Source organism: Lissotriton helveticus, chromosome 9, assembly GCF_964261635.1.
Source record: "Lissotriton helveticus chromosome 9, aLisHel1.1, whole genome shotgun sequence".
In the NCBI taxonomy this organism is placed as follows: domain Eukaryota; kingdom Metazoa; phylum Chordata; class Amphibia; order Caudata; family Salamandridae; genus Lissotriton; species Lissotriton helveticus.
The window spans coordinates 770,058,111-770,074,532 of record NC_136070.1 but is presented as its reverse complement, the minus strand read 5'-3'; the positions used below and the strand labels follow the sequence as shown (position 1 = coordinate 770,074,532).

The window sequence follows — 16,422 nt, the reverse complement described above, 5'->3', positions numbered from 1 at the left end:
TCTGAGGGTGGAGAGTGTTGGGGAAGAGTTACTCCTTAATGTAGAGGGCCTAAGAACTATAAATTGATGCTCTGGGCTCAGACGTAAACATGGGATGGTCCTCTTGAAAGACTCCCTTACTCCTCTAACTCAGACAACCATTCACCATACAATTTACCTTGTCAGTTAATCGCCAGTGACATTCAAGCTTCTTTACAGGAATTTGAAAACTGGAAAGAGAATACCAGTTTTTTTGCTTTATTAGATGGTATGTCTTTCTTCTGGATCCCTTATTTCCATTAGCTCCGATAGTCTAACTTACACAGGGCAAACTACATGCATGTGTTCAACACAGCTAAAAACTCACTGGCCTGGGAGAAACTGTTCTAATTAGCATGTTTGGGGAACACAAATAATTATTGCTTTACATTCTTCGGAACAAGAATTACAAACACAATTACCGTTTTTAAACTCTCTATGGCCCACCACAAGTGAACTAACCCAGCTGCTGGCAGCAGGAAGAAAGTTGAACTTGTAACTTCATTAACTATGGAAATATGTACTGCATGATTATATTTTAAGGGACCTGAAATAGCCAATCTTTATGGTCTGTTCACAAATGCAAAAGAATGTCTTTCACCATCAGCATTAACTGCTCCTGCAACCTGAAAGACAGGATACAGGCCAGTATATACAGACATTTCCTGGCGACCACTGTACCAGGAAAGCTGGTAATTACAGTACAGCCTTAGGAGCGAATACTGCAGAAAATGAGTGGGGAAGGTTAAACTCACTTCAGGATGCACACACAGGTTTTTTCTCGAGCTAAGGGCCAGACCAAGAAATGGCTTCTTCTCGCCTGTCTCCTTCTCACAGAATTCCAACAGCTTCCTCAACTCCTCAATGACCTGTAGGAAAGAGGTCACACACTCAATTAGTTAGGAACACGTTTAAATATCATCTTAAGGGCATTTGTAGTTCAACTCACTCACATAAACCATGAACATTACATTGTAAATTAATTTAAACCAGGTTCGTTTCTCATGTCAGAGTCCCAAATGTTAGTTTATGTTGGCCAAATACACACTTACGCTAAAAGATAGGGTTTTCTATTTGAATTTCAGAACAACGCTCTCACAATAGGTAAGAGAAGGGAGAAAAAGTAGTTCAAAGCTATGAAAGAACAAGCCTCATGAAAGCAGCTTCTTTGCAGTCAATGACACTCAGTAACAAGATTAACGCAACTGAACATGAAGGAAGAAAACAATATTAGATTGCAATATGAAAACAAAATTATTGCTTTTCACTCTTCGGAACAAGAATTACAAACAGAATTAACCTTTTTTGGCTGCAGATTTTTCAAGTTTGAAGGATTATAGTTGCCCACATTGTGCAAAACCCTATCTCTTTTCCTTATTACTTCCTCCCACAATGTCTGTCCCTGAAGACAGCATTGAGTATGCAGGGAAAGAAGGGCTAGAAGGTGCTCTTAACATTACAGAAAATTGCAGACATGCAGTTACAATTAAATTGGTGGAATAGGGCCTCCTGACAATGAGTGGTAGTGTTACCTTTGTGATTGAGGCACAAAAGGCAATTCAGAACAGAGGAAATTCTATTTTTGGGTCAAATTCCCGCCTGCAAATTCACGCACCAAGTTGTTTCACACTTACATTGAAGATGAGACACCTGAAGAATACTCTCCATACATGGACGTAGAAGACCCGGTAAATTAGTAAGAGTATATTAATTGGTTTAAAGACGCCCTCCCCCAAACCACTGAAAATGTGAGACTCTGTCCGCTCAGCAGAGAAGGAGCGACCTGGTCGGTCCTAGCTGCTTACACACCACATCCAGCAATTGATACATTACCAGCAACAGAATAACATGAACTTTACAGAGACACAGTAAAACTATACAGGAAGCTTACACAGTTTGTAATGCGGCACTTACAATTCAACCTACGAGGGTTAATCAAGCTGGTCAACCTCAAATGACTACGAAAATGCGATTATGGGAAGAATCCCCACCAAAGGTGAGCAAATGCCATTCTGAATAGTACAGAAAATAGCAGAGCTTGAAGCAGTATCCACTCGCAAAACACAGAATTCTAACAAGTTGCATGCCAATGGGTATAGCTCCCCCGATAGAGAAATGTACCACTTGGGGTACAGCTTTCGCTGTCGTTTATACCAGAACTCCTGGTACCCTCTCAATATCAATGATACCAGATGTATTGAAACAAATAAAGAATGAGTACTTGGCAGACCCTGCCCTGGACTTGGGAAGGAAACGGATAGGCAATTTTGCCCAGGTATCAACAAATATGTTAGGTAACATGTAAGGGGAGGCAGCAGAGGTGACTATACGCCAACGCCTGAGGGAAGTCACTCCTACATAACAGGAGCGAGAACTACCTAAGATTAATGAAGAAACCTGTGCTTTGCTGGGTAGAGATAACCTGGGAGCTAGACCTGGGAAACCACAAGTGACGAATAATTCCAAACAAGATAACCCAAAGCAAGAACCTGATTCTTCTACAAAGAAATGGGATAATAAACCATCCAAAAATAATAAGCAAAATGCTTCAAGATCACAGAGTGAGTCTCCTCAACAGGAACACTCTGATAGAAAATACAATCTTAGGAACCGTGATAATATTAAAAAACCTGACAGGTATCAGGATACTGATACAAGTTCCTCATGTTCCTTTCAGGATTCATCAAAACACTCGGAGACGGAAGGATGGTCAGAACACATATCAGAAGAGCGAATTTAGCCAAAAGTCAAACATCGCCCTTCAGACTACATTATTAAACAAGAGGATGAACCCAAAACAAAATCTCAATTTAAAAAGAAGAAGGTAGCTGGCCTTAAAATAAGAAATGCAAGGCTACTGAGGACTCTGCTACAGGACAGGGAATGGGCTCTGACGATGCTAGACAGCGCAGCAGAAGTAACAATAGCTCACCAGAACCTGATGGAATGTCTAGTAATAGCAGCGTTGAATGAACATATACCAGTGGGGACACCAGATACAAGAGTAAGTGTCCCACATAGTTTATTTGAAATCACGCTCCGAATGGAAGGGGACATACCCAGGAAAGTGAAAGGCCTCTTTTGAGAGAACCTGACATATGGATACAATTTCCTTTTGGCGGAAAAAGATTGGCAACCTGAGTTTGTTATGGAGTGCCCTAAGAGGGAAGATGTAATTTTACCGGCTTTCTTCAACCTCGTTCAAGAGTCACTTAAGCATTCATACTCGCAGGAGTAGGCGTTAGCGCCAGCTCCCGGACTTTACTGAAATCCTGTAGAGTGGGATGCTGAGTCACGTCCCCATGAAATCCCATTAAAATCTACTCCTACTTCACAGAGGCAGTACCCAATAAAACATGGCGCAAAGAAACAAGTCAGGGAGATCTTAGATCAACTTGAATACCAAGGTGTGATTGAAAACTGCACTTCTTCCATGAATAATCCTTTGTTTCCCGTAATGAAACCCAACAATTCATACTGTCTAGTTTTAGACTGCAGGCATATGAACAGTTGCACACAAACATTTGCAGTACAAAATGCACATAGTGCCTCATTAAATAATAACATTGTGCGGAAAAAATACAAAACAACACTAGATATCTCTAATGGTTCCGTCCGCCAAAATAAAGCGCCTGGAAGCAGATATTTGTCAGCATTCTCGGCCCCATGGTATAAGAATAGCCCTGAGTTTTAGTCAGCAAGAGTAACAGAGTTACTTCAAAATTGTGATGAGGAGGCATTGTCCTACGTAGATGATATTTATCTGATGGACGAAGAGTTATTAGAAACACTTGAACAGGGTGAACAACATAATTCTGGGGTTTGCTAATGTGAGCTACAAGTTTAACTTAAAAAAAAAAAACCCACGCAGGTATCGCTGCAACTGTTTCACTAGTAAAGCAGCGTTATTGGAGGCTGGGTCTAATTAAACAGACCAAGGGTTATGTCCTCAAGTGCGACATCTGTCAGCTGATGACAGGTTCCACCGCACCACAAACACCATTACTGATATCAGACAGCTCTCTCGCATGTGTCTATTTGGACCATTGTGGCCCCTTACAATCTGATGGGGCTTACAAGTACATCTTGGTGGCAGTGAATTCATCCTCTTCATTTTGTGATACAAGGCTTCTATACTGTACATTAAAAACGAATCTTGGCAAAGCAAATGGCCACAGCAATGAAACTACTCCATAGGAGAAAAATTATAAACCAGCATGACATAAGTGGGTAATACTTATTTAAAGTGAAGCCAAAGAGTGTGAGAGAGAGTGTGTGAGAGAGGGAGTGAGTGTGTGAGTGAGTGAGTGAGTGAGTGAGTGAGTGAGTGAGTGAGTGAGTGTGTGTGTGTGTGTGTGGGGGTGTGTTTGTGTGTGTGTGGGGGGGTGTGTTTGTGTGTGTGTGTGGGTGTGTGTGTGTGTGTGTGTGTGTGTGTGTGTGTGTGTGTGTGTGTGTGTGTCCAGACCTAATTAAACAACTGCAGGAGCCAATGCAGCAGGGGAGAGTAGAACATGGGAATGTTTGGGAAGCTGCAGGGGAAAAACCAGAAGGGAGCGGACACTACGCATAAAGGTGCAGCACAAGTGGAGGAAGAGGGCACGGTCTCAAGAGAACCGTTTGGCCCTGTACCGGGGCCCTAAATGCATACATAACAGTCAAGTGTAGGTTTAGGGGGATCTTACCACAGTTTAATTTGTTGTTCCAACTGCATTTGAAAATAGTGCACACTGACAACCGGGCCTTGTTGGCCTGCACGATGTTGGAACTCTGCAGGGGCTAACGCAGGTGGAGAAAGGAAGTAGGAGCTCTGGAGCCTGGTGCGAGCAAGGGAGCGGCCATTGCAAAGCTGATGCGGGAGGAGGTTAGTAGACTGAGGCTGGAGGGAGTCAAGACTGCAGACTAAGGATGCAAAATGGGAAGAGAAAGCAGGCGGAGGTGGCAGGTAATGGCACTATTGACAGCAAAAGCCATGTTTGTTAGTGTGCCAACATGTGTGGACAGAACAATATGCCTTGTTTTTACATAGCACAAACACATATGGAAAAAAATAAACGGGCTCCACAGCTGCATCATCACGATGGATGCAGTCTCAATAAGGGAAACACCATTTTCTACAAAATAGAAAGCTCTTGCCTCTAACCTTGATGCTAAACACAGCCACCATCTTTGATAATGAGAACGGCAGTGGGCTGGCTATGCTAATGATGATATATTATGGCCAAGGCAAAGAAAAGACAGTGGTTGTGAAATTAACAGTTAAACAAAACATCTACAGTGAAGTACAAGGGTACTTCACTGTCCATGATAGTGTCCATGCAGTGCAATCAGACTTTTTCTCAGGTGGAATAACACAACTGTAGGCCAATCAAGTCTTTGTAAACTGATAATAAACATCTGGGTGGAGCCTTAGTCCCTCACTCAGTAGTGCTTCTTAAAGACATTTTTATGATGACACAACAAGTCAGTCGACTTAAAAAACGTTATGTCATTGATATTGGCATGCATGATCTTCCACTACAGCGTTTTATCATATTGGCCTGCAAATTGTCAAAACCTTGCTTACTTTCCCAGAAGTCAGCAACTCTATTTTAGCATGATGAGGAAAATAAGATGGTTCCCTGTCCCTCAAAGCGTAGCATCTTCTACACGGTTGTCACTAGTCAAAGATCACTATCCCGTGTATACTATATAGGAAATCACATTTTAACCACAAAGATGGCACAATTTTGAAAAATGGCACATGTGAAATTTACATTGACTTAAATTTTACCCTTCCTTACAGGAGAGCAATGGAATGAAACCATAATAGGTGGAAATGTGCTTCAGGAAGTAGATATAAGTTAACATTCTGACTGCACCAGTCTACTGTGCTTGCAGATATAGGAGTGAGCAGCCGAGGAGACTAAAGCAACAACTTTGTTCATAAAACTGACATCAACTGTCTTTGCAGAGTGAAGGGGGGGTATGGTGTGGAGTCAGAGAAAAGAACAGAGCAGAAGTGAGGGATTGGGTCTGGCTGCACTAGACAGGAGTGGAGCCTTGGTCACTGGCTTGGCCGACTGTTATTTACAATCCTGCAGCATCTAAAACCCCGGAGCAAGATGGCATTCGAAGGGGTATATTTTAAATGTTTCCAAGCATTTATATAAATACATTTAAATGCTTAAGCACTGCTACTGTCAGGGCTCTGTATTAGAACTTAGCCCATCTGTGACTCTCGGCTGACAACATTCTTTCCACACTAATTAGGTCTCATGATCTTAAGCATGGGTGAGTCCTTCTCTTTTGCTCTTGTTTATTTGAGGCCCATCTTGAGCACTTTTTCATCAGTGTATCAACGACTGGCACTCCTTTGACACGGTTGACTATGATCGCACATAATCAGTCATTAGTCTGCCTCATAATCGCATATCTGCCCTGTATACAGTACAAGTAGAAAAATAAATAAACCATGGTGTTTTGGAGAGGCTAGATCCATCAAAACTTGTGCAAAGTAGGTTATGCTTAGAAGTATCTGGAATTGAATGACTCCAGTACTGAACTTCGAGCCAAGATTGTAGGAACGTAGTATCTGCTTCTTATGGTTACGCCCGATGTTTGCTGATGTCACACTGCTTTTGGCCTAGTCTGACTGGGATCCTGCTATCCAGGAACCCAGTCTATCTGCTTTCTCCGGTAAATTGATATGCTTGTACTTTAGGTACACTCAAGATTGGTTTCTGGGGTACCCTTATCAGTCCCTAGTATATGGTACACAATGTACCCAGAGCATAGATAGCCCAGAGGCTTCCCATGGGCTAAAGCATGTATCATGCCACCCCTGAGAGGCTATCCAAATTGATACAACCAGCCTGATACAGCAGACTGTGTAAGCTGGTGCTTGCACCACTTACTTAAGATATAGGTTCACTATATCTATTTAAATCACTACATTTAAATACCTATCAGTCACCCCTATGACAGGCCTTAACAATCCTGAAGGCAGGGAGCTGGGTTTTTCGTGAGAGGGTGTCCCTGCATGAGCAGAGCCCATCTGCAAACTTCGGAGACCATTCTCCGGGCTCGTCTGTGATGCAGCCAGACATATATGTTTAAGTGCATTATAACCTTGCGGTAAATGCTAACTTTAAAACAGCTGCTTAGAAACATGCTGTGTTTGGTGTCAAACACCTTGCAATCATTCCTTCCGGAGATATGATTCCACCCTTCTAAAGGGACATATGTGGGTCACCGGTATACCCGGTACTAGCTTTCTCGACCTGGGCAGCACAAAATGGATGCTGCCAGCCACAGACACGATTCTGCTCTCCTGCTGCTGAGCCAAGCTCGCGCAGAGGAAGGCATGACAATAGGCATCCTGTCACAAGGAGGTGTAACCACATCCCAGACAGGATTTAGTGTATTGGGGCTGGGTGGGTGCACTCTTAAGAGTGCCAGAAAGTCTGCACTGGGGGCACATTTGGTGTCCCTGCGCATAGTCCAGCTCAAACCAGTTCTAGGAGCCATTTATTCCTGCTCTGGCGTGAAACTGGACAAAGGACATGGGTGTAGCCACCCCTCTGTCCTGCCCTTTCCCTAGGAGGGTCCACAGATTCTTTCCAAACCCTTCCCATGGGTATAAAGTGGGTAACCTGGCTACAGGACTTTAGATTTTACCTGGATACATTCTGCTAAGAAGAATCCAAGTACTTCGACTGCCTGCATGACGCTGGACGACTGAAGAATCTCCCTTGGAGTAAAGGAGTTACTCCCCTGCAAAAGCAGGCACCTAAACACATCTGACTGGTTTGCTTCTCCTGAGCTCCTGAGGACTCCGAAGATTTCAGAAACACAGGAGATGGGTTCCCAAAGGTCCTCAAAGTCGATCTGCCCTCTCAACTATTCTGAGACCAGTATCCCTCGTGGGGACCATGCAAACCGAACCTCTGTGCACCGCGTACTTTTGCAGTTGCATATGCTTAGTGACGATTCCTGAGCCTGTGCTTTGGACTCCGTGTAGTTCTGACCCCGAGCAGTATTTGCACTGAAGATTTTCAGCCTCCACTCCACGAGTGTCCTGTGGGCTGGTGCTTTGCACACTTGCTTGAGGTCTCCTCGCGATCCCTGGTCAATTGGCCTGTGGATCCTGGCGAGGCTCATCTTGTTAATTCTTGGGCTTACCTGGTTGCTCCAGACGTGCCCTGACTCTCCATTGCTTGGAGAGTCCCCTGGACATTGCTGGTCCACACCGTAACCTGTTTCCTCTGACCGCGTGGGTTGCAGTTGCCAAGGCTTGTTGGTGCTCCAGTCGGACATCGACATCCTTCGTGGGACAGCTCACCTCTGGACACTGGTCATCCTTGACGTCTCCTGGTCCCCATGGCTGCAGAGTCAAGCAACCCTTCTTCACTCCTGAAGCACTCGACATTGGTGGGTAATATCCTGGCAGATTCAGGCAGATCAATACAACAAAATAGCTTGCAAGATGACTAATGAGTCCTATGGGAGGGAGCCACCGAACACATGCATAAAGCCCTAACGCCACGACTGGGTTTGTTAAGTATCTGGGAGGCAACTGATCTGACGGAAGTAGAGAAGCAATTTGTGACGTCGGGTTACACCCTGGTCAAAATGGAGATAGCGAAAGGATGGGGTGGAGCAACCATACCGAGGATACATGTATGGGTGAAAGAGTTGGATAGATGCATGCTGGCGGAAACTGACGTGTTTATAGCAAGGGGGTGTCCCAAGAAACGGGAGCGAAAGTGGTTGAACTGGAATAAATATCGAGGAGATATTGTGGTGTCCCCAACAGTGGAATTGGAAATGCGTCAAAGTACAGGAGGTGCTGAAGCTATGTAATGTATCATTGATGTCAGGTACTTGTCCAAATTCAGAATTTTGTAAGTCCTACAGTGATGTCCTTGTATGCATATGTTTTGCTGTTCTCAATAAAAATATTTAAAAAAAAAAGATGACTAATGAGATCCAGGTTAAATGTAGTGGGACGGTTTACACTGAAATATTACTGGATCGCTTATGTATTGGACAAACAGGTGTTAGTTTATCAAATAGATAGTGCTATCAAGCTGATATGGTCTTTGGCGGATGGTGTCTTTATGGAAGTAGGTAGCTTGGATTATGGAAAACAACTGTTACAGCATCTTCTCCTGAAAGACAAGATAACACTTGTGTAGATCAGATTTCTACAGATTCTGATGCTTGAATTTAACAGCACATGGTGTGATGCTGGTGAACTTAGATTGTCTTTCAAATAACTGCTGCTGTGAAGTCTTGAGAGAGACAATGATTCATGTTATTCTTGTGTGAAGGTCTCATTGAGTTTAGGACAATGTATTTATCTCTCCACTTGCCATCAGAGGTACACTCCATTCCGCATTCCCTGACATTTTGTTTGGAGGGTAAAGAAACACGCACTTATAAAGCCAATAGGCCTGGTCTGTGCAAGAGCTTGGGGTTTGTCAAGGACTTTTAGCCATGTTTTACAGAAGAGCAGCCGTTGTGCGCCACGGCTGAAAGCCAGGAAAACAAGGTACTATGACAGTGCTTTCCACGAGGAGCAGTGATCACTTTTCTTTGAAATCAGGAACAAATGGCAAACAAATCTGGTCAGCAAATGTAAACCCACAAGAAATTAAAATAATATTTATACATCAATCTTTTTTTAATGGGGATAGGAAATGTGAACCAAAGGCTGAGGTTGCCGTGCAAAACAGCAATCAAGCAATAATAACAAAAGTAAATGAAAGCCACCATCCATAAACGGATGCAAAGGCTGTAATATACGTAAAGCGGTCTGAAGTTGCCAAATGCAAGATGGATCTTGGCTTGGTTCTGATGTCTGAAACTCACAAACACATAAAAGGCATTCTGGGGAAAAACTCACCTATATAATTATTTCACTTCTAAGCTGATGTGGGCCATACATGAAGACAGTGCCAAAATGGCCACGCAGAGCAGTGAGCACAGCGCTAGCTGCATTTTGTATCATCTTGAAACTTGTTGGTGTGGCTTTTGGGTGGTTTTTCTCAGGCAGGATGGAAGGGGGTAAGCACAGAAAAAGGAGGAGGTGAGGGACAGACAGGGCAAGCAACGAAGGGGGAGGAGTTGGTGGGCACCAGGGCAAGCAACAACGGGGGAGTGGGCAGGGTGGACCAGACAACCAACAATGCAGAAGGGGCATGGGGGCTGGGGCGAACAACAATACAAGATTGGGAGGGAAGAAGGAGTGCAAGTCAAAGGAAAAAAAGTATCTCTGAAAGCTTAAAGCAGTGGAAGGACAACAGGCAAGGGAAGCAATACTTGGGGCCATGTTTCAGTGTAGCAACAAACACACGAAAAGGAAGTGAATCCGACACTCACTGACCAAAGAGAAGGAAAGCAATTAGAGAGATGATGAAGCCAGCAATGGTAAGCAATGGGCAGGCTCTAAGCCCCCTGCAGGTAAACAAAATGTCTTGCAAGCTACAATGCACACACTGTCTCGGGCAAGAGCTATACTACAAGGTGTGGATTGGGGGGAAGAGAGGGGGCAAATTGTCAAGTGGTTAAGGTGTCCACCAAACATACCAAAGGGCATAAAGCAACCAACTGTGCCCCCAACCCAAAACATTTAGGGGCACCGGTGTGAAGGCAGGAGTGTGTTCAAAGAGGAGTTGGAAATGTGTCCTGACAGAGGAGAAACATCCTTTACCAGACAGGACGTTTACCATGCAGATGGGAACCACACAAGTAAATATTTATACCTTTACTACACAGCACTTTACCATGTAGGCAAGTATTTCTTTTTAAATATCTTTTTTGTTATTTTTCTTTTTTTAAGTGATTTTAGGGTTTAAGAATGGTAGAGCTAAAGTGAGGTAAGTTTTTTTTTAGGGTTTAGTGGAGGTAAGGATCATTTCATGTTTTAGGGGTGGGTAGTGGCAAAGGGGGAAAATTTGATTTTAGCGGTCAAGGTGATTAGCGCTAAAGGGAGGTAGGAGCGATTTTAGGGTTCAGGGGTGGGTAGAGGTAAAAGGAGGTAAGAGTGATTTTAGGGTTTCGGGTGAGTAGAGGGGGTAAGGGTGATTTTGGGGTATAGGGATAAGTAGGACCGAAGGGCGATAAATGTGATTTTAGTGTTCAGGGGTGAATTTATAGCTCCATGGTGGGTATAGGGAAGTGAGGGCTCAGTGGTGGGTAGAAGTAAGCAGAGGTAAAGGAAACTTAAGGCTCAGGGTTAGTAAAGGGAGGTAAGGGTGATTTTAGGATTCAGGGATGGGTAGAAGTAAAGGAAATGAGGGTGTATTTAGGGTTCAGGGGTGGGTGGAAGTAAAGGGAAGTAAGAGTGAAATTAGGGCTCAGGGTTGGGTAAATGTAGAGAGAGGTTAGAGTCCAGGGGTGGATAGACGTAAAGAGAGGTAAGGCTGATTTTACAATTCATGTGTGGGTAGAGGTAATGGGCGGTGTGATGAATAAAATATCCTCTAAATTATAAAAGAGGTAACCAACAAATAAGTAAACGTAACACGGCAGGAAACGTTTATTCTGAAAACACAATGTATCACAACAGTCTTAAACAAAGGGATAATGTTTACAGCTCCATCATCATTTTAAGCGACAAGCGGCCAAAATGTATGTTTCAGACATGGGTCACATGCGACAAAGCTTTGTGATCACTAATTTTTTGCGTTCAGATCTTAGAAAACGCAAACTTCAACTCTTATGGTTTTAAGCGGGCTTGTAAACAAAAGCAAACAAGCATTTACAATGCAACGGTCTCGCCTTTGCCAAAGTTAGAGCTATTGGCATTGTAAATGACAAAAATTTTATTTATGTGTTGGTTTTGAAAACAGATAAATAAATGGCATTGTCATTTGCAATGTCAATAGCTTAATCTCTCGCAAATACGAGACCTATTGCATTTGCACCCACACACACACAGACACACACACACACAGAGACTCACACATAGTCTCCCCACACAGAGCCACACACACACACAGCGCCCCCCCCACACACACACAGCGTCCCCCACACACACACATAGCCCCTCCACACACACAAAGCCCCTCCACACACAGAGCCCCACCACACACACAGAGCCCCACCACACACACAGAGCCCCCCCCACACACACAGAGCCCCCCCCACACACAGAGCCCCCCCACACACACAGAGCCCCCCCACACACACAGAGCCCCCCCACACACACAGAGCCCCCCCACATGCACAGAGCCCCCCCCCACGCACAGAGCCCCCCCCACACACAGAGCCCCCCCACACACACACAGAGCCCCCCACACACACAGAACCCCCCCACACACAGAACCCCCCACACACACAGAGCCCCCCACACGCAGAGCACCCCACACGCACAGAGCCCCCCCACACACACAGAGCCCCCCCACACACAGAGCCCCCCCACACACAGAGCCCCCCCACACACACAGAGCCCCCCCACACACACGCAGAGCCCACCCCACACACACACAGAGCCCACCCCACACACACAGAGCCCACCCCGCACAAGGGGTGAGGGGTAGTATCAGAGCTGCAGTTTAACCTCACTTGAAGATCGTACTGGCGCTGGGGTTCATTGTGAGATTGGGTAGCAAGGCCTCTCCGTGCTAGATTGGTACGGAGTCAGGCGTGCGCTAGAAGTACGCACAGGAGCTTCAGGGCCCAGTGCACGTACTGGGGATATGGACTCCATGGTCTGCAAGAATGCTGCAGAGGGTCAGTGTCAGAGCTGGGGTGTGAGGCCTGCACTGCTTGTACGAGACTCCTCGCAGGGGCTGAGTTGGGCATGTGGACAGAATTGACTCTTGAGAGTCAAGTCAAGTCAAGTCAAGTCAAAAACCACTTTATTCGATTTAGTTAAAAATCATAAAAGCATACTACATTCAAATAAAAGCGACAGTATTACAGCTTGAGAAAATACAAATTCATTGAGTCAATACTATATACAAAATCACACTGTTAAAAAGTTAAAAAGCATCAGTTAAAAACATATGAATCATAGGTTAAAAATACAGCTAGAAATAGGAGTGCAATATTACGCTTTTAGCAGATTACAAATACACAGAACTTTATCCAATTTTGCCTTCCATACAAAAACCCAAGTATTAAATTTTAAGTCTTTTCCTCCTGATCCTGACTGCAGCAACAAGGTAATTGGCCACGCTAAACATAGCCAAGGCAGAATCCAAAAGTTGAAGATACAGGAGGGCTGGTTTAGCCTGTTGGAAGGCTTTGTCCTTCAATAGCGGAACCAAATATTTCTGCCTGGGCACAGTAAAAAAATGACAGAACAACATAAAGTGCATATGGTCTTGCGCTGAAAAGTTATCACAATTACAGACCGGGGCGTCCTCCTCCCTATACCAGCATTGACTATCACAGAGCACCATATAAATCTGATTAAACCGAAGTTTAACCAGAAGCCACCTGTGAAAGGGGATGTTAACAGTAGTAAGGTATGGTTGTATAGAGAGGGAAGTAATGGTCAGATAATGAGCTCTGACCATAGTTTTGGTCAGTTGTCGTTCCTCCCTCTCCATATTTTTGATTTTAACAAAGTTAAGCTTAACCCAATCCAAATCAGATTTCCTTAGGTCTTGGGGGGCCGTAAAAATATCAGGACGTCCAAGAACCAAAGAACATTTCCGAATATATGAAAGCCAAGCTATTTTGTTAAAATTATCCAGTTTTAGAGAGTCCACCAAAATTTTATGGTTCAGGCCTAGATTGGTGTTAATCCAGGTCCTTATCCATAACAAAATTGGGGCCATAAGAAGGGTGTCAGAAATATACCCTAGACCAAGTTCCTGGTGGACTGAAAACGTTGCTGTGGACTGTGGTAACCCTAAAATTGATCGAAGGAACTTATTTTCTTCCCTCTGGATCAACTCACCATTCACATACCCCCACAGACCTGAACCATACCTGGCTATTGCCACAGATTTCGCCCTGTAGATGTTTAATAAAGCACCAGTTGGTTTTCCGCCCAGTCTCCTGGAAAAGCTTAAAATGGCGTTAGCCGAACTCCTAACTGCTTTAGTTTTAGCTGTGATTTGGGGAACCCAGCTTCCTCTGGAGTCAAAAATCACACCCAAATAAGTAAAAGATTTGACGTTAGTGATCACTTCGCCATTACAATAGAACTGTTTAGAGTTATTTTTAACAGTCCCAAAAGTCATGACGTGCGATTTAGAATTATTTATCACTAAGTCCAGTGAAGACATAAAATCATTAAAACCATTTAAAAGTCTTTGTAAGCCAATGGGCGTGCGCGCTATCAAGGCTGCGTCGTCCGCGTACAGTAGAACGGGAATTCTAGTCTCCCCTGCACGCGGAATGTCCAAGGTGGCATTTAAAAGGGTTTCCTCAAGTGAATTTATGTAAAGGGTGAACAGCATGGGAGCAAGAATGCAGCCCTGCCGCACCCCCCTGCTTGATTTGAACCAGGCTGTACAATTCCCCTTTCGGTCCATCCTAATAGAGGCTTTTAAATCCTTATGTAATTCAGCCAAAAAATATACAAGGGGTGGATCCAGACCCAGTTTTAATAACATGGTCCACAGCCGGGCTCTATTGACTAAATCAAAGGCTGTGGACAGGTCCATAAACGCGACAAAAATTTATCCCTTCTTAGCAATAGTGTATTTCGAGATTATCAGATGAAGATTGAGGCATTGATCCTCTGTCCCTCTGCCTGTCCGAAACCCATACTGGGTTTCTGCAAGGATGTCATTTTCTAGGGACCAGGTATTAATTCTCGCTAAGAGGACCTTGCCCAATATCTTCATTGAAGAATCCAGTAAAGAAATTGGTCGAAAACACTTGGGGTCACTTCTTTGGCCCTTTTTAAAAATGGGTACTATAGTTGCACATGCCCAAGTTTTTGGGAAGCCCCCCTCATGTACACAATTGAAAACATTAGCCAGGATCTCCGCCCATAGCTCAGGTTTGCTTTTGTAGAGGTCCAGTGGAACCCCATCCGGTCCCGGAGCCTTGTTGGCAGCAGAGCCCAAAATTGCCAACTCTACTTCTGCTTTACTAAAGGTTAGCTTGGTGGGGTAGGATAAGGAGTAAGGTATTGCAAAAACCTCCACTATAACATCTGAGCCATATATATGGGAGAAGTGGTTTATCCAGACTGCTTCCGGGATATTTATATCAAGGTCCGAGTTATTGGTGTTAGCAAACAAGGGATTATTAATTATGGCCCAGAATTTGGAGCTTTGATTGAGAGTTGTGGAATCCATTAAAGAATCCCAGGCTTCATCTTTAATGGCTTTTTTCCGTGATTTAACCGCCAAAGCATATTCTCTTCTCAGCTGTGCCACCAGAGGCCTATTTCTGGGCAATTGTTTAAGTGCCCTCAGCAGAGCCGAGTGAGCCTTTGAACAGGAGTGGTCGAACCACCTAAACACTGGGGCTGGGCCCCTCCTAGGTCTTTCTGTAAGCTCTTTATCTATTCTTGTACAGATAGCTTCAAAGGCACCAACAACATCCCCCCCCCTACTCACTCCATCCCGACATTTCTCGATTTCTACTGCCATATGTTGTTCAATTTGGCCATGAAAGTCCTTCGGACATACCTTGCACCATTTCAGGCGCCTTCCCTGGTCACTACTCCTTACATCCCTAGCAGAGCTAGACATTTGTTCCCCTTTACGTAAACCAGAAAGAGTATCCAAAACCAACAGCACCGGATTATGGTCACTGAACCCACTTACAACAGCATTATAAAACAAAACATAGCGTAAGAGCCCCGGGGACATAAAAAAATAATCAATGATTGTTTCGCTACCCCTCGCGTTATACGTGGGAACTCGAGTTGTATGGTCTTCGAACCCTGGCTCATATAAATCGTTGGATGATAACAGAGTTTCCATTGCCATGCCCTTAGGGCTATGTTCAAAATGAGGCAATGACGTGTGATCTGGGCCGGTATCATCTACAATGTGGCAATGAAACTTACATAAGTGTACATTAAAATCACCCATCATAATTAACTGAACAAAAGTGGTTTGATTTGACATATAATTCGTTAAAAAGGCCGATAGGCCATCTAAGACAGCATTGGGGGCCCCCCCTTGGGTTGCGTTATAACAATTTATGAACAAAATCTTGTTCTTGTCTAACAGACAGATTTCCACCAACTGGAAGGAAGGAGATGAACTGGGTATTTCTCTAACCTTCCCTGCCAATTTAATTGAGACAAGCAATAACAGGCCCCCTCTGTCCCTTCCCGCCACGGAGCTCTGGGCATCAACAAAAAAAGATCTATAACCATCTAGCCAGAACCCCTTTCCTTGCGACCAAGTTTCTTGCATGGCAACTATGTCATATTCCTTCAATTGTTGTATCCAGATAGGATCATCCTGCTTTGCCCGTAGGCCCGCAATATTCCAAGAT

At 44.2% G+C, this 16,422-nt stretch overlaps 1 protein-coding gene across 2 annotated transcripts in view; it reads right to left on the bottom strand.

Moving 5' to 3' along the window:
• ERCC2 (ERCC excision repair 2, TFIIH core complex helicase subunit) overlaps positions 1-16,422 on the bottom strand; it is a 1,411,027-nt gene that overhangs the window by 878,317 nt on the left and 516,288 nt on the right. For both annotated transcript variants that reach the window (XM_078660894.1, XM_078660895.1), the window contains one exon: positions 774-887. In XM_078660894.1, the coding sequence (XP_078517020.1) occupies positions 774-887 (114 nt within the window). The remainder of the gene's footprint in view (positions 1-773; positions 888-16,422) is intronic.